The sequence below is a fragment of the Oncorhynchus mykiss genome, chromosome 2 (genome assembly GCF_013265735.2).
Source record: "Oncorhynchus mykiss isolate Arlee chromosome 2, USDA_OmykA_1.1, whole genome shotgun sequence".
NCBI classification, from domain to species: Eukaryota; Metazoa; Chordata; class Actinopteri; order Salmoniformes; family Salmonidae; genus Oncorhynchus; species Oncorhynchus mykiss.
Window position 1 is genome coordinate 13,701,225 of NC_048566.1, and position 25,019 is coordinate 13,726,243.

The following is a 25,019-nucleotide window of genomic DNA, read 5'->3' on the forward strand; positions in this document are numbered from 1 at the left end:
CAGAGTGTCAGGTCGCACACCCCTTCCAAGGGTCAGGACCAGTGGATCCAGTATCCTTAACCAATACAGGTGTACCCAGAGGTGTTGATGATATCACTACCATTGTGAACTGTGTTGGCTGATTGTGTGTGTGTTTCAGGGCCATAGGCTGTATCCTGTATGAGATGTGTTGGCTGATTGTGTGTATGTGTGTGTTTCAGGGCCATAGGCTGTATCCTGTATGAGATGTGTTGGCTGATTGTGTGTATGTGTGTGTTTCAGGGCCATAGGCTGTATCCTGTATGAGATGTGTTGCCTGTCACACGCCTTTGAAGGACACAACTTCTTGTCAGTTGTGATGAAGATAGTGGAGGGAGAAACCCCCAGACTGACAGGCAGATACTCTCTGGAGCTCAACACACTCATGCAAAGGTGAGAAGGCATTAGCTGGAGAATGTAAGGGTCAACTCAGTAACACATAGGTCAGAGTTCAACCCTCTCACATTGTGCTTCAACATGTACAAAAAATGATAATACAGGATAAAGAGTGTCTTACCCACCTTCAAACCCGAACCCTTAACTTATCCAGAACCATGTGCTGTCTCTCTTTTAGGATGCTGGAGAAAACCCCGTCATCCAGGCTCTCTGCTGCAGAAGCTCTGAAGACAAAATTCATTGAGGACAGTATGCAGGTTAGACCTATCCTGGAAACATAACACATATCACAGCAATATAAATACTTCCTAAGGCTGATTGATTGGTTGATTCATTGGGGTGGCTCCAAAGGTCAAATGGGCGGAGCTATGGTACCAGAATCACAGACTAATCAAACCTACTGGCTGGTTGGATGGATTTACTCAATGTTAAATCGACTTCCTGTCATAGTTCACTTTTTTCCACAGCACATTTTCTGTGTTCATAACCTTTTCTACCATGACAGGTTAGAAAGTCAGCATTTCATCTGTCGTCCACATTCTTATTGACAATACACACACACACACGCACACACACACACACGCACACACGCACACGCGCACACACACACACACACACGCACACACACACACACACACACACACAGTCAATGAAACGTAAAGCCAGCTAAGCTCATGTGAGATAATAAATGTACTGTAAATAATGTACTGTAATGTACTGTATCTGACAAGTATGTACAGTGCCTTCGGAAAGTATTCAGACTCCTTGACTTTTTCCACATTTTGTTAGGTTACAGCCTTATTCTAAAATTGATTACATTATTTTTTCCCCCCCCTCATCAATCTACACACAATACCCCATAATGAAAAAGCAAAAATAGGTTTTTAGACATTTTTGCTAATTTATAAAAAATAAAAATATTTTTTTAACATAAGTATTCAGACCCTTTACTCAGTACTTTGTTAAAGCACCTTTGGCAGTGATTACAGCCTCGAGTCTTCTTGGGTATGACACTACAAGCTTGGCACACCTGTATTTGGGGAGTTTCTCCTATTCTTCTCTGCAGATCCTCTCAAGCTCTGTCAGGATGGATGGGAACGTTGCTGCACAGCTATTTTCATGTCTCTCCAGAGAGGTTTGATCGGGTTCAAGTCCAGGCTCTGGCTGGGCCACTCTAGGACATTCAGAGACTTGTCCCGAAGCCACTCCTGCATTGTCTTGGCTGTGTGCTTAGAGCGTTGTTCTGTTGGGAGGTGAACTTTCTCCCCAGTCTGAAGTCCCGAGTGCTCCGGAACAGGTTTTCATCAAGGATCTCTCTGTATTTGACTAATTTCATCTCTGCCTCGATCTTGACAAGTCTCTCAGTCCTTGCCGCTGAAAAACATCCCCACTGCATGATGCTGCCACCATCATACTTCACCATAGGGATGGTGCTAGGTTTCCTCCAGACGTGATACTTGGTGTTCAGGTCAAAGAGTTGGTTTCATCAGACCAGAGAATGTTGTTTCTCATGGTCTAAGAGTCTTTAGGTGCCTTTTGTCAAACTCCAAGCGGCTGTCATGTGCCTTTTACTGAGGTGTGGCTTTCGTTTGGCCAGTCTACCATAAAGGCCTGATTGGTGGAGTGCTGCAGAAATGGTTGTCCTTCTGGAAGGTTCTCCCATCTCCACAGAGGAACTCTAGAGCTCTGTCAGAGTGACCATTGGGTTCTTGGTCACCTCCCTGACCAAGGCCCTTCTTCCCCGATTGTTCTTGGGGACCTTCAATGCTGCAGAGATTTTTTGGTACTCTTCCTCAGATCTAATTCTCGACACAATCCTAACTTGAAGCTCTACGGACAATTCCTTCGACCTCATGGCTTGGTTTTTGCTCTGACATGCACTGTCAACTGTGGAACCTTATATAGACAGGTTTATGCCTTTCCAAATCATGTCCGATCAATTGAATTTCACCAATGCGGACTCCAATCAAGTTATAGAAACATCTCAAGGATGATCAATGGAAACAGAATGCACCTGAGCTCAATTTAGAGTCTCATAGCAAAGGGTCTGAATACTTATGTAAATAAGGTATTTCTTTTTTCATTTTTTTCATTATGGAGTATTGTGATGTCATTATGGAGTATTGTGATGTCATTATGGAGTATTGTGTGTAGATTGATGAAGTTGTTTTTTTAAATCCATTTTAGAATCAGGCTGTAATGTAACGAAGTATGTATGTAAATGTACACATTACATGGATACACATCTGGTGGTCTGTGTTTAGTTTCTGCCTTGTGCAGTATGCTAACCTGACTGTACATGATGTATTCTGTTTAGCTTTCTTTCTGTCAGCACTGCATTCTATGCATTGTATTTCTCTCTAGCACCTATGGCTGAGTGTACATGTAAAGCATATGATGTGGCTATCCCCTTTTATGTCTGTATGCTAGCCTGACACCGTTGTGTCTCCGTCTCAGTGAACATGGTAATTGGTGTTGCCTAGCTGTTCTGTATTGACATAAAACACAATGGTTCTTTGATGTCTCTTGTTTTATCTCCTCCTCCTCCTCCTCCTCCTCCACATCTTCTCCATCTCTCCCTCCAGCTCCTCCATCTCTCCCTCCTCCATCTCTCCCTCCAGTTCCTCCATCTCTCCCTCCAGCTCCTCCATCTCTCCCTCCTCCATCTCTCCCTCCAGTTCCTCCATCTCTCCCTCCTCCATCTCTCCCTCCAGCTCCTCCATCTCTCCCTCCTCCATCTCTCCCTCCAGTTCCTCCATCTCTCACTCCTCCATCTCTCCCTCCAGCTCCTCCATCTCTCCCTCCAGTTCCTCCATCTCTCCCTCCAGTTCCTCCATCTCTCCCTCCAGCTCCTCCATCTCTCCCTCCTCCATCTCTCCCTCCAGCTCCTCCATCTCTCCCTCCTCCATATCTCCTCCATCTCTCCCTCCTCCGTCTCTCCCTCCAGCACCTCCATATCTCCCTCCTCCATCTCTCCCTCCAGTTCCTCCATCTCTCCCTCCAGCTCCTCCATCTCTCCCTCCTCCATCTCTCCCTCCAGTTCCTCCATCTCTCCCTCCTCCATCTCTCCCTCCTCCATCTCTCCCTCCAGTTCCTCCATCTCTCCCTCCTCCATCTCTCCCTCCAGCTCCTCCATCTCTCCCTCCTCCATCTCTCCCTCCAGTTCCTCCATCTCTCACTCCTCCATCTCTCCCTCCAGCTCCTCCATCTCTCCCTCCTCCATCTCTCCCTCCAGTTCCTCCATCTCTCCCTCATCCATCTCTCCCTCCAGTTCCTCCATCTCTCCCTCCAGCTCCTCCATCTCTCCCTCCTCCATATCTCCTCCATCTCTCCCTCCTCCATCTCTCCCTCCAGCACCTCCATATCTCCCTCCTCCATCTGTCCCTCCAGTTCCTCCATCTCTCCCTCCAGTTCCTCCATCTCTCCCTCCAGCTCCTCCTTATCTCCTCCTCCATCTCTCCTTCCTCCATCTCTCCCTCCTCCATCTCTCCCTCCTCCACCTCTCCCTCCATCTCTCCCTCGTCCATATCTCCTCCATCTCTCCTCCTCCACCTCTCCCTCCATCTCTCCCTCCTCCATATCTCCTCCATCTCTCCTCCTCCATCTCTCCCTCTAGCTCCTCCATCTCTCCCTCCTCCATATCTCCTCCATCTCTCCTTCCTCCATATCTCCTCCATCTCTCCCTCCTCCATCTCTACTCTCTCCTCCTCCATCTCTCCCTCCAGCTCCTCCATCTCTCCCTCCTCCATATCTCCTCCATCTCTCCCTCCATCTCTCCCTCCTCCACATCTCCTCCATCTCTCCCTCCTCCATCTCTCCTCCTCCATCTCTCCCCATCTCTCCCTCCTCCATATCTCCTCCATCTCTCCTTCTCCATCTCCCCCCTCCTCCTCCATCTCTCCTCCATCTCTCTCTCCATCTCTCCTCGCTCCTCCTCTTCCTCCTCCTCTTCCTCCTCCTCCTCCTCCATCTCTCCCACCTCCATCTCTCCCTCCTCCATTTCTCCTCATCTCTCTCCCCCTCCTCCATCTCTCTTCCTCCATCTCTCCTCCATCTCTCCTCTCTCTTCCTCTTCCTCCTCCTCCTGTTCCTCTACCTCCTCCATCTCTCCCTCCTTCATCTCTTCTCCTCCATTTCGCCCTCCGCCTCTTCCGTCTCTCCTCCTCCATATGTCCTACATCTCGCCCTCCGCATCCTCCGTCTCTCCTCCTCCATATCTCCTCCATCTCTCCCTCCACTTCCCCCATCTCTCCTCCATCTCTCCTCCACCATCTCTCCCTCCGCTTCCTCCATCTCTCCCTCGATCTCTCCTCCTCTATCTCTCCTACTCCATCTCTCCTCCCTCCTCCTCTCCCTCCTCCATCTCTCCCCCCTACACCATCTCTCCTCCCTCCTCCTCTCCCTCCTCCTCCTCATCCATCTCTCCCTCTATTTCTATTCAGGGTGTGGCGTGACTGGTGTTATTTTTCCATGACAAGTTTCTTCTATTGTCCTGTGAATATTTTCCCTCCCTCCCTCCCTCTCCCTCTCCCCCCAGTGGTTTGTCCCTCTTCTCTTGATGACAGATTTCAGTGAGAGAATGAGGGACATAGAGATAGGGCACCACCCTATATTATACCGAAAGCACAGAGTTTCTGAAGAGAAAGAGGGAAAGAGTGGAAGGGAGAGAGAGAGGGAGAGAGAGGGAGAGGGAGAGAGAGACGTAAACATATCAACGATGGTGAAGTAAGACAGGGATATACTAGTCTGTTTGTAATAAAGCAATAATATTGATAATGTTAATCTTGATCTCGCTCTTTCTTTTCTCTCTCTTTTACTCTCGCTCTCTTTCCCCCTCCCTTTGTTTTTCTCTGTCTCACTCACTGTCTACAGATCTTAAAACACAAGTTCTGTAGTCTGACACTGAGAGACAAGACATCGGTGGGAGAAAGAGACGCAGCACAGATATTGAAAGCGGTGTAAGGACATGCTCTATGTACTGTATGGTTGTCTGTAGTTTGGGTTATTTTAAGAAGGAAGAGAGAGAACTAAAACCACTATCATCCTCAGACATGAACACTGGCTCCTCAGTTTAGAGCTACGTGGCTGCAGTTACACACCACTATCATCCTCAGACATGAAGAATGAACACTGTCTCCTCAGTTTAGAGCTACGTGGCTGCAGTTACACACCACTATCATCCTCAGACATGAAGAATGAACACTGTCTCCTCAGTTTAGAGCTACGTGGCTGCAGTTACACACCACTATCATCCTCAGACACTGGCTCCTTAGCTTAGCGCAATGTGGCTGCATCAGGACAGAGGGATTTTTAAGCATTTACCCAAACACACACTAATATTGCCATACTCTGTCCCTCTCTATACCCCCTTTTCTCTCACTCTCTGTCTGTCTCTTTCTCTCACTTCCTCTCTCTCACTTCCTCTCTCTCGCGCTCTCTCTCTCACTTCCTCACACTCACATTTTCTCACTCATTCAGACATGGAAATCACAGTTAGTAGCAGCTGTCTCTTAAACAAACCAGAACGTCACTGATTCAAACTGGCACCAATCAGGGAAGGTGCCTGTCATCATTAGATTAGCTGGCCACACACATATGTTAGAGTGGCCAGGTGTACCATGTTGCAGAGAAAGACCAGATTAGGTCTAGGTCTTAGCAATAGCCACACCCATCTCTTTAGGATTGACACGATCATGTAATTTGTTGCCTGACAGACTGCATCTGTAATGACTTGCCAAGGTGCCTTGGTAGCATGTGGACAATGTGATATGGTTGTGAGAAATGGTGATTAACTTGGGATTATGGATGATATGATTCTCTGATCTGATGTTATGCTCATTAACCATTAATCATGTTATTCTACTTTTTACATACTTACCCTGATCTTGTCGAATGGAATTCTACACACCTTATAGTTAGAGTGGTGGTTGAAGCCAGGGTTATGGTTGAACTGGGATGTGGACATGGAGCCAGGTTTAGGGTTGGGTCTAAGGTTAGGGTTGAACCAGGATGTGGACATGGAGCCAGGTTTAGGGTTGGGTCTAAGGTTAGGGTTGAACCAGGATGTGGACATGGAGCTAGGTTTAGGGTTGGGTCTAAGGTTAGGGTTGAACTGGGATGTGGACATGGAGCTAGGTTTAGAGTTGGGTCTAAGGTTAGGGTTGAACTGGGATGTGTACATGAAGCTAGGTTTAGGGTTGGGTCTAAGGTTATGGTTGAACTGGGATGTGGACATGGAGCCAGGTTTAGGGTTGGGTCTAAGGTTAGGGTTGAACTGGGATGTGGACATGGAGCCAGGTTTAGGGTTGGGTCAAAGGTTAGGGTTGAACTGGGATGTGGACATGGAGCCAGGTTTAGGGTCGGGTCTAAGGTTAGGGTTGAACCAGGATGTGGACATGGAGCTAGGTTTAGGGTTGGGTCTAAGGTTAGGGTTGAACTGGGATGTGTACATGAAGCTAGGTTTAGGGTTGGGTCTAAGGTTAGGGTTGAACTGGGATGTGGACATGGAGCCAGGTTTAGGGTTGGGTCTAAGGTTAGGGTTGAACTGGGATGTGGACATGGAGCCAGGTTTAGGGTTGGGTCAAAGGTTAGGGTTGAACTGGGATGTGAACATGAAGCTAGGTTTAGGGTTGTTTTAATTTTTTATTTAACCTTTATTTAACTAAGCAAGAACAAATTCTTATTTACAATGACGGCCTAACCCGGCCAAACCCTCACCCGGACTAGGCTGGTCCAATTGTGCTCCGCCTTATGGGACTCCCAATCACGGCAGGTTGTGATACAGCCTGGAATCAAACCAGGGTCTGTAGTGATGCCTCTAGCACTGAGATGCAGTGTCTTAGACCGTTGCGCCACTCGAGAGCCCCGGGTTAGGGTTGAGCTGGTATGCGGACATGAAGCCAGGGTTAGGGTTCAAATCAAATCAAATGCTTACTTACAAGCAACAATGCATATTTTTTGTGTTGGTTAAAATAAAAAAATAAGAAGAACAAAGTAACACAATAAAATAACAATAACGAGACTCTATACAGGGGGTACCGGTACCGAGTCAATGTGTCAATGTGTAGGGGTACAGGTTAGTCGAGGTAAATCGAGGTAATATGAGGCTAGGGTTGAACTGGGATGTGCACATGAAGCTAGGTTGAGGGTTAGGCTTTCGGTTAGGTTTAGGCTTAAGGTAAGGGTTTAAGTTATGGTTAGAGGACAGTGGGAGACATATCTGAATCAGGGCCTCCGATTAGTATTCCTCTTGATTAGATCATCTCTTTCACATGTATATTGTTTATGTCTGATTACTGCCTATCTCACTCTAAATGACCTTGTTACATACCTTACATGTTGAAAGAAGTATTTACATCCACATAGGAAGTGACCTACAAAAGGTCAACGCTAGAATTCAATCAAATCCACCACCCTGAGGTGTTTACAGTGCACAGTATCTCTTTTTGCCATGGTAAATTCAAAATCCCATTAAGGCAGCAATTGTTTTTAACAGTGCAGAGGTAATTGTGTGTAGGAGTATCGGACCTCTGACCTATCTTACTCGCCAACGCTCCAGCCCTCCCAACCGCTGACCGTTGCCCTTTGACCTTTGAACAGGCAGAGAAAGGTGCACCTTCAGACACTGAGGGAGAAGTCAGAGCTAGACAGAATGACCCCCAGGGAGAGAATGAGGCTGAGGAAGCTGCAGGCTGCTGACGACAAGGCCAGGAGGCTTAGGTAGGACACCCTTACATACCCTCACAAGTACGCACACACATGTACACACACACACACACACACACGCATGCGCACACGCGCACACGCACGCACGCACACACCACAGTCATTCGGTCCATGACCAGAATAGAGCCTGTGAGGTCCCGTTGGGATTCTTCTGGGGCTGATGCATGGCTGGGTTCCCTTTAAAGACAAAGAGAGTTTTGTGTAAATGCATTCTCCCCTGCCCTAGTTTCCTTGGGCTGAACTGTGTTGGAGACGTGTCTACAGGGAACGATACTGAGAGCGACAGAGTGGATGGGAAGGACAACAGGCCAGGCAACAGGGCTATTGATGTGCTCTATGGAGTTCCAACTTTTAGCAGGACGCTGATATTATACAAGCCATGACCTCTCTCTCCTCTTCTTCTCTATCTCGTTCTGTGTCTCTCTCTCTCTCTCTGTGGGTCTCTATCTGACTGTGTTTCTTTCTCTCTCATTTTCTCTTTATCTATATCCTTCCTCCTCTCTCTCCCTCTTTCCCTCTCTTTCCCACACTCTGTTGTTTCTGGTTGATAACTAGAGTGTTATTATTATTATTTTTTTAATTCAACCTTTATTTAACTCGGCAAGTCAGTTAAGAACAAATTCTTATTTTCAATGACGGCCTAGGAACAGTGGGTTAACTGCCTGTTCAGGGGCAGAACGACAGATTTGTACCTTGTCAGCTTGGGGATTTGAACTTGCAACCTTTCGGTTACTAGTTCAATGCTCTAACCGCTAGGCTACCCTAAGACTATGACTTCCTAGTCTTAATGATCAATATAACCCACTGCCATCTCACTTTTATACTGCGTTGCATCATTCATCTACAGGTAACTGCCAAGATAAAGGAAACCCCAACATAGTGTCTTAATAGGGCATTGGCACCACGAGCCAGAACAGCTTCAATGCACCTTGGTATAGATTCTACAAGTGTCTGAAACTCTTGGAGGGATGCGACACCATTCTTCCACCAGAAATTCCATCATTTGGTGTTTTGTTGATGGTGGTGGGAAACGCTGTCTCAGGCTCCGCTCCAGAATATCCCAATAGTGTTCAATTGGGTTGAGATCTGGTGACTGAGACGGCCATGGCATATGGGTTACATAGTTTTAATACTCATCAAATCATTTAGTGACCACTTGTGTCCTATGGATGGGGTCATTGTCATCCTATGGGGGAATAGCCATGGTAGACTAAATGCTTTTTTATACATGACCCTAAAGATGTTTAACTCAGGAACCACACCTGTTTGGAAGCACCTGCTTTCATTATACTTTGTATCCCTCATGATCTCAAGTGTTTCCATTATTTTGTCAGTTACCTGTATATTAAGATATAAAGCAAGGGGTGTGTGGTATATATGGCCAATATACCACGGCTGTTCTTAAGCGGGACGCAACGCGGAGTGCCTGGATACAGCCCGTAACCATGATATACCCATATGCCCATATACCACAAACCCCCAAGGTACCTTATTGCTATTATAAACTGGTTACCAACGTAAAAATAAATGTTTTGTCATACCCGTGGTATACAATCTGATATACCACAGCTGTCAGTCAATCAGCATTCAGGGCTTAAACCAGCCAATTTATAATATAATGTAACACTACAGGAGACTTGCTGAGGAGAAATACCAGGAAAACCACTTCCGAATGCAGGAGCTGAGGAGCCGCCATTTTGAGAAAGTCAGTTTGGACGTCTTGAATGTAAGAGAGACACAATTCTAAAAGTTGAATCAAAAGCTCTCTTAGGAAATAATGCATATAATTGGATGAAAAATGTTTTGTTTTTACCCTCTACGACTTTAATTACTTGAATTAACTCATTGTTTAAGTGCAATTAGTAGCCGGTTCTTTGGCCTGAGTTAAATTAAACTCTAAGGGTGTCCCTTCTCCGTGAACCTCGTTTGGTATTCCCTTATGTTCTCATTAGCCAATCACTCGCTTCATAATTGAAACTCCCCCTAAAAAAAACAAAAAAAACATTTGTCTTGTTAAAAAATTAAATAGATACTTATGACTAATTGAATTGAAAACTCCATCACTTCCACCCAATAGGAGAGTGCAGGAGATGCAGTCCACCAGACTGCACCAATCACAGCTGAGGACTACCGGTCGCTGGGTTGCTCACAACCAATGGGAAGGCAGCAGCAGGACAAGATGCGAATGTCTGAGCCAGTAGGGTGTGGTGAGTATACTTCCTTCTTGTACCTTTTATTTCTGTTAACGATAGGATTATGTTTTTATGCAGTACATCTTGGTTAGCCTGCATTACATCTTGGTTGGCCTGCAGTACATCTTGGTTGGCCTGCAGTACATCTTGGTTAGCCTGCAGTACGTCTTGGTTGGCCTGCAGTACGTATTGGTTGGCCTGCAGTACGTATTGGTTAGCCTGCAGTACATCTTGGTTAGCCTGCAGTACATCTTGGTTAGCCTGCAGTACATCTTGGTTAGCCTGCAGTACATCTTGGTTGGCCTGCAGTACATCTTGGTTAGCCTGCAGTACATCTTGGTTGGCCTGCAGTACATCTTGGTTGGCCTGCAGTACATCTTGGTTAGCCTGCAGTACATCTTGGTTAGCCTGCAGGACATCTTGGTTGGCCTGCAGTACATATTGGTTAGCCTGCAGTACATCTTGGTTGGCCTGCAGTACATATTGGTTGGCCTGCAGTACATATTGGTTGGCCTGCAGTACATATTGGTTAGCCTGCAGTACATCTTGGTTGGCCTGCAGTACATCTTGGTTGCCCTGCAGTACGTCTTGGTTGGCCTGCAGTACATCTTGGTTGGCCTGCAGTACATCTTGGTTAGCCTGCAGTACATCTTGGTTGGCCTGCAGTACGTATTGGTTAGCCTGCAGTACATCTTGGTTGGCCTGCAGTACGTATTGGTTGGCCTGCAGTACATCTTGGTTAGCCTGCAGTACATCTTGGTTGGCCTGCAGTACGTATTGGTTGGCCTGCAGTACATCTTGGTTGGCCTGCAGTACATCTTGGTTGGCCTGCAGTACATCTTGGTTGGCCTGCAGTACATCTTGGTTGGCCTGCAGTACATCTTGGTTGGCCTGCAGTACATCTTGGTTGGCCTGCAGTACATCTCCCCACCACTGTTTCTATAAAAAGCTGAGGGATGGTGCTGGAGAAAAGTAACTACTCTCAAATTCATAGACAGGGATATGGATGCAAGGACTGATCATCCATGATATCAAAATGATAGTTGTAACCATGTTTTGATGGTAACGCTTGTCGTTGCATGAAGAAGGAGTGGACCAAAGCGCAGCGTGGTACGTGTTCATGATCATTTATTTAAACTGAACACTGAGACAAAATCACAAACTGGACCACAACTAAACAGTTCTGTCTGGTGCAGACACAAAACAGAAAACAACTACCCACAAAACACAGGTGGGAAAAAGCTGCCTAAGTATGATTCTCAATCAGAGACAACGATAGACAGCTGCCTCTGATTGAGAACCATACCCTGCCAAACACAAAGAAATACAAAACATAGAAAATAAACATAGAATTCCCACCCAAATCACACCCTGACCAAACCAAAATATAGACATAAAAAGCTCTCTAAGGTCAGGGCGTGAGGCTATACAGTTCTGTTAAGATTTATTTAGTTTCCAAACATGAGAGTAAAACAAGCTTATATTTGGTGTTCTGATGGGGTACGACGGTTAACCTTTCTGATCTCCCCATCCCGGATCCGGGATCGTGAATACAGACTCAAGCTCATTACCATAACGCAACGTTAACTATTCATGAAAATCGCAAATGAAATGAAATAAATATGCTAGCTCTCAAGCTTAGCCTTTTGTTAACAACACTGTCATCTCAGATTTTCAAAATATGCTTCTCAACCATTGCAAAACAAGCATTTGTGTAACAGTATTGATGGCTAACGTAGCATTTAGCATTAGCATTCAGCTGGCAACATTTACACAAAAAAACAGAAAAGCATTCAAATAAAATCATTTACCTTTGAAGAACTTCAGATGTTTTCAATGAGGAGACTCTCAGATAGCAAATGTTCAGTTTTTCCTGAAAGATTATTTGTTTAGGACAAATCGCTCCGTTTTCTGCGTCACGTTTAGCTATGAAAAAACCCCTGTATCCAGGATTGTGTAAATCTATCAGCAAGCTCATTAGCATAACACAACGTTAACTATTTATGAAAATCGCAAATGAAATGAAATAAATATGCCATCTCTCAAGCTTAGCCTTTTGTAAACAACACTGTCATCTCAGATTTTCAAAATATGCTTCTCAACCATAGGAAAACAATCATTTGTGTAAAAGTAGCTAGCTAGCGTTAGCATTTCGCGTTAGCATTTAGCGTTAGCATTAGCGTTAGCATCCAGCACGCAACATTAACAAAAACATAAAAGCCTTCAAATAAAATAATTTACCTTTGAAGAACTTCTGATGTTTTCAATGAGGATACTCTCAGTTAGATAGCAGATGCTCAGTTTTTCCAAAAAGATTCCTTGTGTATTAGAAATAGCTCCGTTTTATACATCACATTTGGCTACCAAAAAAAATCCGAAAATTCAGTCCTCAAAACGCGAACTTTTTTCCAAATTAACTCCATAATATCGACTGAAAACATGGCAAACGTAGTTTAGAATCAATCATCAAGGTGTTTTTCACATATCTCTTCATTGATACATCGTTCTTGGACACATGCTTTCTCCCCTGAATCAAATGGTAAAGTAGAAGCAGCTGGCAATTGCGCACCGAATTCGACGCAGGACACCAGGCGGACACTTGGAAAATGTAGTCTCTTATGGTCAATCTTCCAATGATATGCCTACAAATACGTCACAATGCTGCTAAGACCTTGGGCGAACGACAGAAAGTGTAGGCTCATTCGTTGCGCAATCACAGCCATATAAGGAGAGAATGGAAAACAGAGCTTCAGAAATTCTGCTAATTCCTGGGTGATGCATCATCTTGGTTTCGCCTGTAGAATGAGTTCTGGGGCACTTACAGACAAAATCTTTGCAGATTCTGAAACTTCAGAGTGTTTTCTTTCCAAAACTGTCAAGAATATGCATAGTCGAGCATCTTTTCGTGACAAAATATCGCGCTTAAAACGGGAACGTTTTTTATCCAAAAATGAAATAGCGCCCCTAGAGCTCTAACTGGTTTTAAACTACGATCATGATGCATTTCTAATATATTATTCACGAATCAATGGATACCATTCATTTCTGTAGCAACTGCAACATGTATGTAGCAACTGCAGAAAAGTTTGTTGAAATGAAACCTTATGTAAACCCTGATGAAAATGTTGCTTTGGCAAATAAAAATCTGTTCCCATTTATCCAAGACCACCTTAAACTGTATTGTGTGCTTGAATCTTCACCAAATGTTTTTTTTTTTATTTAACAACGCTCAGGCACTTTGGAGGAATACACACACACACACACACACACACACACACACACACACACACACACACACACACACACACACACAGACACACACACACACACACACACAGACACACACACAGACACAGACACACACACGGACACAGACACAGACACAGACACAGACACACACACACACACACACACAGACACACACACACACACACACACAGACACACACACACACACACACACACACACACACACACACACACACACACACACACACACACACACACACACACAGACACAGACACAGACACAGACACAGACACACGCACACGCACACGCACACACACAGACACACACACACACACACACACACACACACACACACACACACACACACACACACACACACACACACACACACACACATCTCTGTATCTGTCCACACTGCCAATACAAACATGCCATAATAAACAGCTAAACACCTTGTCTATAAACTGTGGGATCTAGGGAGGTTAGGAGATTATTGTCTGCTGTGCTCTGGGACTGTTATTTAACCTGCGCCCAATCACACGTCCAATCAGGGCCGGCCCCGCGCCCAATCACACACCCAATCAGGGCCGGCCCTTCACCCAATCCTCTCAGATCGGTGAAGACCAGGATGTAAGAATAAGAAAATAGGAGACTTCAACAACTGTACTGTTGCAGCTGTAGTGCCCTTCAGGGTTGGGGTCAGTTTAGTCTTGTGTTGCTACACCTCCAAAATCACGGCATTGTCACGCCTCACATTTTAGGGAAGGTCGACGAGGCCTGGGTAAGTTTGAACCCAAGTGTAGGAGTGGGCAAGTGATTTCAGTTGAAAATAATGTCTGCAATTCACTTTGGAATCCGTCATTAATTTAAATGACTATTCAATATCCAATATTCCTTGGTGGAAAAGCAGTCGAATTTCCAAACCCATAGACCAACCCCCTGCTTAACACTCGTCCCACTTCCATTTCACTGTGGGACCCCCATGGTGGGAGATCCAGGGGGTCCCTCAGATCTCCAATGCCCCAGATTCCCTCATCTCGGCTGGGATCAGAGTTACCGAGAGCCCCTGTTGGCATGAAACCTCTCCTACTCTGACAGACCAGCCATGAGGTAAAGCAGCCCAGGCAGTATCATCAAAGGCTGAGGAGCATAGTGAACATGCATCACACAGTGTGCAGGGGAGAGTGTAACATAGAGGATGGCTCATAGTAATGGATGGATGGAGTGAATGGAATGGTATCTTCTCTCTCATTCCATTTATTCTGTTCCAGCCCGTCCTCCCCCTTTAAAGTGTCACAAGCCACCACTGTTATAGTACTACACACCTACACACCCTACACACACACACACACACACGCACACGCACACACACACACACACACACACACACACACACACACACACACACACACACACACACACACACACACACACACACACACACACATACACACACACACACAAACACACTCAAGGAGCACACATGCAAATAAGAAAGACAAGAGAAAAGTGCTTTGTTATTTTTAGTAAATCACATTAAACCAAATCTCAATGGCCCATTGCCCCCTTTCCCCTTTCAACTGTAGACATGGTCTGACATTAAACATACCTCAAGCAGCCTCACTGGGGAATAAAGGCAAGTATTAGACTAAAATGTATTAGGAAATAAACATTGAATTATGCATGCCGATGACCTCCGTCCTCAGTATAAATAAACATACAGTATCACTGAGAGCCACAGGCAGTCACAGATGCAACATGCCCACAGGTTTCAACACAGTGTGGTAGGATATAGGGGTGAAAGAAGGTTATATTATCTGAGTTTGAGGTTAGATGACAGAGCTCTCTCTCTCTCTCTCCCCCCCCCCCCCCCTCTCTCTCTCTGACAGTCCCAATTTGCCAGTGAAGCACTTTTTCAAAGTCTCAGAACTCTTTGCAGTCGGTCTCAGAGAGTTGCAGAGTCTGTTGGACAGGGAGGGAGGATAGATTGACTGATGGGAGTACCTGGCCCTCTGTAACCTTGGCCGTGGTACTGCTGGTGCAGGAGGCCAAGCGGAGGTCACATGAATGAAACATTCTGGATTACAAAAAACTTCTTTGCATAAGTGATTATTCTGGTCTGGTATTAACATTGCTAATTAAAATCAATGAAGCACTGAATCAGGTGAGATGGGACAGAAACCACTGACAGAAATCACTATCAGGTTATAAGCACCAGACACCAGTGTGTGTGTTTGCGTGTGCAGTTGTGTGTCATTCTCTGTCGTGGAGAGTCTGCCGGCTGGTTGGACTGTGGGATGCCTGGTCATAGGTCACTGATCTGATCTGCTTCAGGCTCTGTTGGACTCACTCTAAGAAAGCCACAAAAGGGAAGGCTTTTAGGAGGCTAATAGTTTGTGTGATGTAATCAGGGTATTGTGTTGTACTAGTGGACTGTAGTTGTATGACTTGACTGAGACATCATTATTTACCTGATTCCTTTATGATACTTTGGTCAATTTTTAGAGACCGCTTGTTTTTTTCTCCATTTCATTCCCTCTCTCTGCCTCTTTATCTCCATTTCATTCTCTGCCTCTTTATCTCCATTTCACTCCTTCTGTCTCTTTATCTCCATTTCATTCCCTCTCTCTGTCTCTTTATCTCATTTCATTCCCTCTCTCTGTCTCTTTATCTCCATTTCATTCCCTCTCTCTGCCTCTTTATCTCCATTTCATTCCTTCTGTCTCTTTATCTCCATTTCATTCCTTCTGTCCCATTATCTCCATTTCATTCCTTCTGTCTCTTTATCTCCATTTCATTCCTTCTGTCTCTTTATCTCCATTTCATTCCTTCTGTCTCTTTATCTCCATTTCATTCCTTCTGTCTCTTTATCTCAATTTAATTCCTTCTGTCTCTTTATCTCCATTTCATTCCTTCTGTCTCTTTATCTCAATTTAATTCCGTCTCTTTATCTCCATTTCATTCCTGTCTCTTTATCTCCATTTCATTCCTTCTGTCTCTTTATCTCTATTTCATTCCTTCTGTCTCTTAATCTCCATTTCATTTCTTCCGTCTCTTTATCTCCATTTCATTCCTTCTGTCTCTTTATCTCCATTTCATTCCTTCTGTCTCTTTATCTCAATCAATCAAATTTAATCAATCAAATTTATTTTATATAGCCCTTCGTACATCAGCTGATATCTCAAAGTGCTGTACAGAAACCCAGCCTAAAACCCCAAACAGCAAGCAATGCAGGTGAAGAAGCACGGTGGCTAGGAAAAACTCCCTAGAAAGGCCAAAACCTAGGAAGAAACCTAGAGAGGAACCAGGCTATGTGGGGTGGCCAGTCCTCTTCTGGCTGTGCCGGGTGGAGATTATAACAAAACATGGTCAAGATGTTCAAATGTTCATAAATGACCAGCATGGTCGAATAATAATAAGGCAGAATAGTTGAAACTGGAGCAGCAGCACAGTCAGGTGGACTGGGGACAGCAAGGAGTCATCATGTCAGGTATTCCTGGGGCATGGTCCTAGGGCTCAGGTCCTCCGAGAGAGAGAAAGAAAGAGAGAATTTGAGAGAGCATATGTGGGATGGCCAGTCCTCTTCTGGCCAGTCCTCTTCAGCCAGGTGGACTGGGGACAGCAAGGAGTCATCATGTCAGGTAGTCCTGGGGCATGGTCCTAGGGCTCAGGTCCTCCGAGAGAGAGAAAGAGAGAAGGAGAGAATTAGAGAACGCACACTTAGATTCACACAGGACACCGAATAGGACAGGAGAAGTACTCCAGATATAACAAACTGACCCTAGCCCCCCGACACATAAACTACTGCAGCATAAATACTGGAGGCTGAGACAGGAGGGGTCAGGGGACACTGTGGCCCACTCCGAGGACACCCCCGGACAGGGCCAAACAGGAAGGATATAACCCCACCCACTTTGCCAAAGCACAGCCCCCACACCACTAGAGGGATATCTTCAACCACCAACTTACCATCCTGAGACAAGGCTGAGTATAGCCCACAAAGACCTCCGCCACGGCACAACTTAAGGGGGGGGGGGGGGGGGGGGGGGGGGGGGGGCGCCAACCCAGACAGGATGACCACATCAGTGACTCAACCCACTCAGGTGACGCACCTCCTCCAGGGACGGCATGAGAGAGCCCCAGTAAAGCCAGTGACTCAGCCCCTGTAATAGGGTTAGAGGCAGAGAATCCCAGTGGAAAGAGGGGAACCGGCCAGGCAGAGACAGCAAGGGTGGTTCGTTGCTCCAGAGCCTTTCCGTTCACCCTCCCACTCCTGGGCCAGACTACACTCAATCATATGACCCACTGAAGAGATGAGTCTTCAGTAGAGACTTAAAGGTTGAGACCGAGTTTGCGTCTCTGACATGGGTAGGCAGACCGTTCCATAAAAATGGAGCTCTATAGGAGAAAGCCCTGCCTCCAGCTGTTTGCTTAAAAATTCTAGGGACAATTAGGAGGCCTGCGTCTTGTGACCGTAGCGTACGTGTAGGTATGTACGGCAGGACCAAATCAGAGAGATAGATAGGAGCAAGCCCATGTAATGCTTTGTAGGTTAGCAGTAAAACCTTGAAATCAGCCCTTGCTTTGACAGGAAGCCAGTGTAGAGAGGCTAGCACTGGAGTAATATGATCAAATTTTTTGGTTCTAGTCAGGATTCTAGCAGCCGTATTTAGCACTAACTGAAGTTTATTTAGTGCTTTATCCGGGTAGCCGGAAAGTAGAGCATTGCAGTAGTCTAACCTGGAAGTGACAAAAGCATGGATTAATTTTTCTGCATCATTTTTGGACAGAAAGTTCCTGATTTTTGCAATGTTACGTAGATGGAAAAAAGCTGTCCTTGAAATGGTCTTGATATGTTCTTCAAAAGAGAGATCAGGGTCCAGAGTAACGCCGAGGTCCTTCACAGTTTTATTTGAGACGACTGTACAACCATTAAGATTAATTGTCAGATTCAACAGAAGATCTCTTTGTTTCTTGGGACCTAGAACAAGCATCTCTGTTTTGTCCGAGTTTAAAAGTAGAAAGTTTGCAGCCATCCACTTCCTTATGTCTGAAACACATTCTTCTAGCAAGGGCAATTTTGGGGCTTCACCATGTTTAATTGAAATGTACAGCTGTGTGTCATCTGCATAGCAGTGAAAGTTAACATTATGTTTTCGAATAACATCCCCAAGAGGTAAAATATATAGTGAAAACAATAGTGGTCCTAAAACGGAACCTTGAGGAACACCGAAATTTACAGTTGATTTGTCAGAGGACAGACCATTCACAGAGACAAACTGATATCTTTCCGACAGATAAGATCTAAACCAGGCCAGAACTTGTCCGTGTAGACCAATTTGGGTTTCCAATCTCTCCAAAAGAATGTGGTGATCGATGGTATCAAAAGCAGCACTAAGGTCTAGGAGCACGAGGACAGATGCAGAGCCTCGGTCCGATGCCATTAAAATGTCATTTACCACCTTCACAAGTGCCGTCTCAGTGCTATGATGGGGTCTAAAACCAGACTGAAGCATTTCGTATACATTGTTTGTCTTCAGGAAGGCAGTGAGTTGTTGCGCAACAGCCTTTTCTAAAATTTTTGAGAGGAATGGAAGATTCGATATAGGCCGATAGTTTTTTATATTTTCTGGGTCAAGGTTTGGCTTTTTCAAGAGAGGCTTTATTACTGCCACTTTTAGTGAGTTTGGTACACATCCGGTGGATAGAGAGCCGTTTATTATGTTCAACATAGTAGGGCCAAGCACAGGAAGCAGCTCTTTCAGTAGTTTAGTTGGAATAGGGTCCAGTATGCAGCTTGAAGGTTTAGAGGCCATGATTATTTTCATCATTGTGTCAAGAGATATAGTACTAAAACACTTGAGTGTCTCTCTTGATCCTAGGTCCTGGCAGAGTTGTGCAGACTCAGGACAACTGAGCTTTGAAGGAATACGCAGATTTAAGGAAGAGTCCGTAATTTGCTTTCTAATAATCATAATCTTTTCCTCAAAGAAGTTCATGAATTTATCACTGCTAAAGTGAAAGTCATCCTCTCTTGGGGAATGCTGCTTTTTAGTTAGCTTTGCGACAGTATCAAAAAGGAATTTCGGATTGTTCTTATTTTCCTCAATTAAGTTAGAAAAATAGGATGATCGAGCAGCAGTAAGGGCTCTTCGGTACTGCACAGTACTGTCTTTCCAAGCTAGTCGGAAGACTTCCAGTTTGGTGTGGCGCCATTTCCGTTCCAATTTTCTGGAAGCTTGCTTCAGAGCTCGGGTATTTTCTGTGTACCAGGGAGCTAGTTTCTTATGAGAAATGTTTTTAGTTTTTAGGGGTGCAACTGCATCTAGGGTATTGCGCAAGGTTAAGTTGAGTTCCTCAGTTAGGTGGTTAACTGATTTTTGTCCTCTGGCGTCCTTGGGTAGGCAGAAGGAGTCTGGAAGGACATCAAGGAATCTTTGTGTTGTCTGTGAATTTATAGCACGACTTTTGATGATCCTTGGTTGGGGTCTGAGCAGATTATTTGTTGCAATTGCAAACGTAATAAAATGGTGGTCCGATAGTCCAGGATTATGAGGAAAAACATTAAGATCCACAACATTTATTCCATGGGACAAAACTAGGTCCAGCGTATGACTGTGACAGTGAGTGGGTCCAGAGACATGTTGGACAAAACCCACTGAGTCGATGATGGCTCCGAAAGCCTTTTGGAGTGGGTCTGTGGACTTTTCCATGTGAATATTAAAGTCACCAAAGATTAGAATATTATCCGCTATGACTACAAGGTCCGATAGGAATTCAGGGAACTCAGTGAGGAACGCTGTATATGGCCCAGGAGGCCTGTAAACAGTAGCTATAAAAAGTGATTGAGTAGGCTGCATAGATTTCATGACTAGAAGCTCAAAAGACGAAAACGTCATTTTTTTTTTTGTAAATTGAAATTTGCTATCGTAAATGTTAGCAACACCTCCGCCTTTGCGGGATGCACGGGGGATATGGTCACTAGTGTAGCCAGGAGGTGAGGCCTCATTTAACACAGTAAATTCATCAGGCTTAAGCCATGTTTCAGTCAGGCCAATCACATCAAGATTATGATCAGTGATTAGTTCATTGACTATAATTGCCTTTGAAGTAAGGGATCTAACATTAAGTAGCCCTATTTTGAGATGTGAGGTATCATGATCTCTTTCAATAATGACAGGAATGGAGGTGGTCTTTATCCTAGTGAGATTGCTAAGGCGAACACCGCCATGTTTAGTTTTGCCCAACCTAGGTCGAGGCACAGACACGGTCTCAATGGTGATAGCTGAGCTGACTACACTGACTGTGCTAGTGGCAGACTCCACTATGCTGGCAGGCTGGCTAACAGCCTGCTGCCTGGCCTGCACCCTATTTCATTGTGGAGCTAGAGGAGTTAGAGCCCTGTCTATGTTGGTAGATAAAATGAGAGCACCCCTCCAGCTAGGATGGAGTCCGTCACTCCTCAGCAGGTCAGGCTTGGTCCTGTTTGTGGGCGAGTCCCAGAAAGAGGGCCAATTATCTACAAATTCTATCTTTTGGGAGGGGCAGAAAACAGTTTTCAACCAGCGATTGAGTTGTGAGACTCTGCTGTAGAGCTCATCACTCCCCCTATCTCCATTTCTTTCTTGTCTCTTTATCTCCATTTCATTTCTTCCGTCTCTTTATCTCCATTTCATTCCTTCTGTCTCTTTATCTCCATTTAATTCCTTCTGTCTCTTTATCTCCATTTTATTCCTTCTGTCTCTTTATCTCAATTTAATTCCCTGTCTCTTTATCTCCATTTCATTCCTTCTGTCTCTTTATCTCCATTTCATTCCTTCTGTCTCTTTATCTCAATTTAATTCCGTCTCTTTATCTCCATTTCATTCCTGTCTCTTTATCTCCATTTCATTCCTTCTGTCTCTTTATCTCCATTTCATTCCTTCTGTCTCTTTATCTCCATTTCATTCCTTCTGTCTCTTTATCTCAATTTAATTCCCTGTCTCTTTATCTCCATTTCATTCCTGTCTCTTTATCTCCATTGCATTCCTTCTGTCGCTTTATCTCCATTTCTTTCTTGTCTCTTTATCTCCATTTCATTCCTTCCGTCTCTTTATCTCCATGTCATTCCTTCTGTCTCTTTATCTCCATTTCATTCCTTCTGTCTCTTTATCTCCATTTCATTCCTTCTGTCTCTTTATCTCCATTTCATTCCTTCTGTCTCTTTATCTCAATTTAATTCCCTGTCTCTTTATCTCCATTTCATTCCTTCTGTCTCTTTATCTCCATTTCTTTCTTATCTCTTTATCTCCATTTCATTCCTTCAGTCTCTTTATCTCCATTTCATTCCTTCTGTCTCTTTATCTCCATTTCATTCCTTCTGTCTCTTTATCTCAATTTAATTCCCTGTCTCTTTATCTCCATTTCATTCCTTCTGTCTCTTTATCTCCATTTCTTTCTTGTCTCTTTATCTCCATTTCATTCCTTCAGTCTCTTTATCTCCATTTCATTCTTTCCGTCTCTTTATCTCCATTTCATTCCTGTCTCTTTATCTCCATTTCATTCCTTCCGTCTCTTTATCTCCATTTCATTCCTTCCGTCTCTTTATCTCCATTTCATTCCTTCTGTCTCTTTATCTCCATTTCATTCCTTCCGTCTCTTTATCTCCATTTCATTCCTGTCTCTTTATCTCCATTTCATTCCTTCCGTCTATTTATCTCCATTTCATTCCTGTCTCTTTATCTCAATTTAATTCCCTGTCTCTTTATCTCCATTTCATTCCTGTCTCTTTATCTCCATTTCATTCCTTCTGTCTCTTTATCTCCATTTCTTTCTTGTCTCTTTATCTCCATTTCATTCCTTCAGTCTCTTTATCTCCATTTCATTCCTTCCGTCTCTTTATCTCCATTTCATTCCATCTGTCTTTTTATCTGCTTCCCCCATTTTTAGTGGTCATATTTCTCAGAAGATATGGTTTTGTCTCGGAGGATTAAGGATAAGTCTTTGGAAAGTGTACAGATTTATATTGGAGATAGTCCCGGTTTGAAATTGAACTTTTGTCTCCAATACCAGTCAACACTGTATATTACAGGTTTCTGTGGTAGATAGGAAATAAACAATTATTGAAAATGAAATGAAAGTGATTTCCACTCTCTTCCTCACAGTTTCTTTCTCTGTCTCGCTCCTCGCTCCTCGCTCCTCAGTGCTCTGTCTTTCTATTTTTCTGTCTCTGTCTCTCTTCTTTCGCTCTCTCTCTACCCGTTTCCCTCTCATTCAGGCAGACAGTAAGCTGCTGCAAAGGTAACTCAACACCATACAGCTGTCACTCTCTTATTTTCCTATCTCTTTCTCTTGTTCTTTCTCCGCACCATTTCTCTTACCCCCTCCCTCGCTACTTCACTCCGTGGAGAGGAGTCCCTGGTCAGGCTGGTGCTCAGGTGCAGAGCACTAAGTGAGAAAATGGAAGTGTTCAAGAGAGGGATGTTCCCAGTAGCACAGACATCCACCACAGCTGTTCCCCAACCCACACCAGCACCAACACACAACTGCTGGAAATATCTCAGAGAAAGAAAGTGAGAGTGAGATACTCTTCTTTCTCTGAGATATTTCCAGCAGTTGTGTGCTGGTGCATATATAAGAGAGAGAGAGAGGGAGAGAGAGAGAGAGAGAGAGAGAGAGAGAGAGAGAGAGAGAGAGAGAGAGAGAGAGAGAGAGAGAGAGAGAGAGAGAGAGAGAGAGAGAGAGAGAGAGAGAGAGAGAGAGAGAGAGAGAGAGAGAGAGAGAGAGAGAGAGAGAGAGAGAGAGAGAGAGAGAGAGAGAGAGAGAGAGAGAGAGAGAGAGAGAGAGAGAGAGAGAGAGAGAAAGTGTATATGTGTGTCGTCCAACGTGCTCTGGACAGGGAAAGTGATCTACACCCGACATTTCAATACTGTTCTCTGTGAAGAAAATGGCCCCCATAGTGTTAGTCTTGCGTTATCTTTGCTTCAGTGTTTTGAATCAATCAGGCTTGTATTATCCATGATCCATCTCTCTGTATTCTCCCTACATTGCGTCACTTATTTTGTTTGTTCCCCACGGTGTGTGTCTGTGTGTGTATCTGTGTGTGTGTGTGTGTGTGTTTAGAGATCCCAGAGGACCCTCAGACTGCAGAGGTGTATTATTACATGGATGGATTTGAGTCCTGCACTGATGAAGAGGAGGAGGAAAGAGAGGAAGGGGACACCGTGACCTCAGAAACCCTCTGTCATACCTATGGACAGGTGAGTGTGTGTCTGTGCATGCGTCCGCGTGTGTGCTTATATGAGTGTGTGTCGGTGTATGCAAGCTCTGGAGCTACTTGAATTACTTCTCCCTGCTACTTGAAGGCTGAGACAGAGACAGACAGACTGACAGACAATCAAGTCCTCTCTCCTGTGTGAAGACAGACAGACATATAGCCAATCAAGTCCTCTCTCCTGTGTGAAGACAGACAGACAGTTAATCAAGTACTCTCTCCTGTGTGAAGACAGGCAGGCAGGCAGGCAGGCAGACAGACAGACAGACAGACAGACAGACAGACAGACAGACAGACAGACAGACAGACAGACAGACAGACAGACAGACAGACAGATAGATAGTTAAACAAGTCCTCTCTCCTGTGTGAAGACAGACAGACAGATAGTTAATCAAGTCCTCTCTCCTGTGTGAAGACAGACAGACAGATAGTTAATCAAGTCCTCTCTCCTGTGTGAAGACAGACAGACAGATAGTTCATCAAGTCCTCTCTCCTGTGTGAAGACAGACAGACAGATAGTTAATCAAGTCCTCTCTCCAGTGTGAAGACAGACAGACAGATAGTTAATCAAGTCCTCTCTCCAGTGTGAAGACAGACAGACAGATAGTTAATCAAGTCCTCTCTCCTGTGTGAAGACAGACAGACATATAGTTAATCAAGTCCTCTCTCCTGTGTGAAGACAGACAGACAGATAGTTAATCAAGTCCTCTCTCCTGTGTGAAGACAGACAGACAGATAGTTAATCAAGTCCTCTCTCCTGTGTGAAGACAGACAGACAGATAGTTAATCAAGTCCTCTCTCCTGTATGAAGACAGACAGATAGATAGTTAATCAAGTCCTCTCTCCTGTGTGAAGACAGACAGACATATAGTTAATCAAGTCCTCTCTCCTGTGTGAAGACAGATAGTTAATCAAGTCCTCTCTCCAGTGTGAAGACAGACAGACAGATAGTTAATCAAGTCCTCTCTCCTGTGTGAAGACAGACAGACAGATAGTTCATCAAGTCCTCTCTCCTGTGTGAAGACAGACAGACAGATAGTTAATCAAGTCCTCTCTCCTGTGTTAAGACAGACAGACAGATAGTTAATCAAGTCCTCTCTCCTGTGTTAAGACAGACAGACAGATAGTTAATCAAGTCCTCTCTCCTGTGTTAAGACAGACAGACATTCCATTACTATCAATGGGAA

General features: G+C 44.6%; 1 protein-coding gene across 1 annotated transcript in view; it reads left to right on the forward strand.

Annotated features, from left to right (window-relative positions):
• Nucleotides 1-25,019, forward strand: part of LOC110520780 (serine/threonine-protein kinase Nek11-like) — a 92,192-nt gene that overhangs the window by 37,386 nt on the left and 29,787 nt on the right. The window contains exons 7-13 of the mRNA XM_036938564.1: nt 262-411; nt 593-671; nt 5,287-5,372; nt 8,014-8,133; nt 9,772-9,865; nt 10,217-10,346; nt 23,682-23,818. Coding sequence (XP_036794459.1) covers nt 262-411; nt 593-671; nt 5,287-5,372; nt 8,014-8,133; nt 9,772-9,865; nt 10,217-10,346; nt 23,682-23,818 — 796 coding nt within the window. The remainder of the gene's footprint in view (nt 1-261; nt 412-592; nt 672-5,286; nt 5,373-8,013; nt 8,134-9,771; nt 9,866-10,216; nt 10,347-23,681; nt 23,819-25,019) is intronic.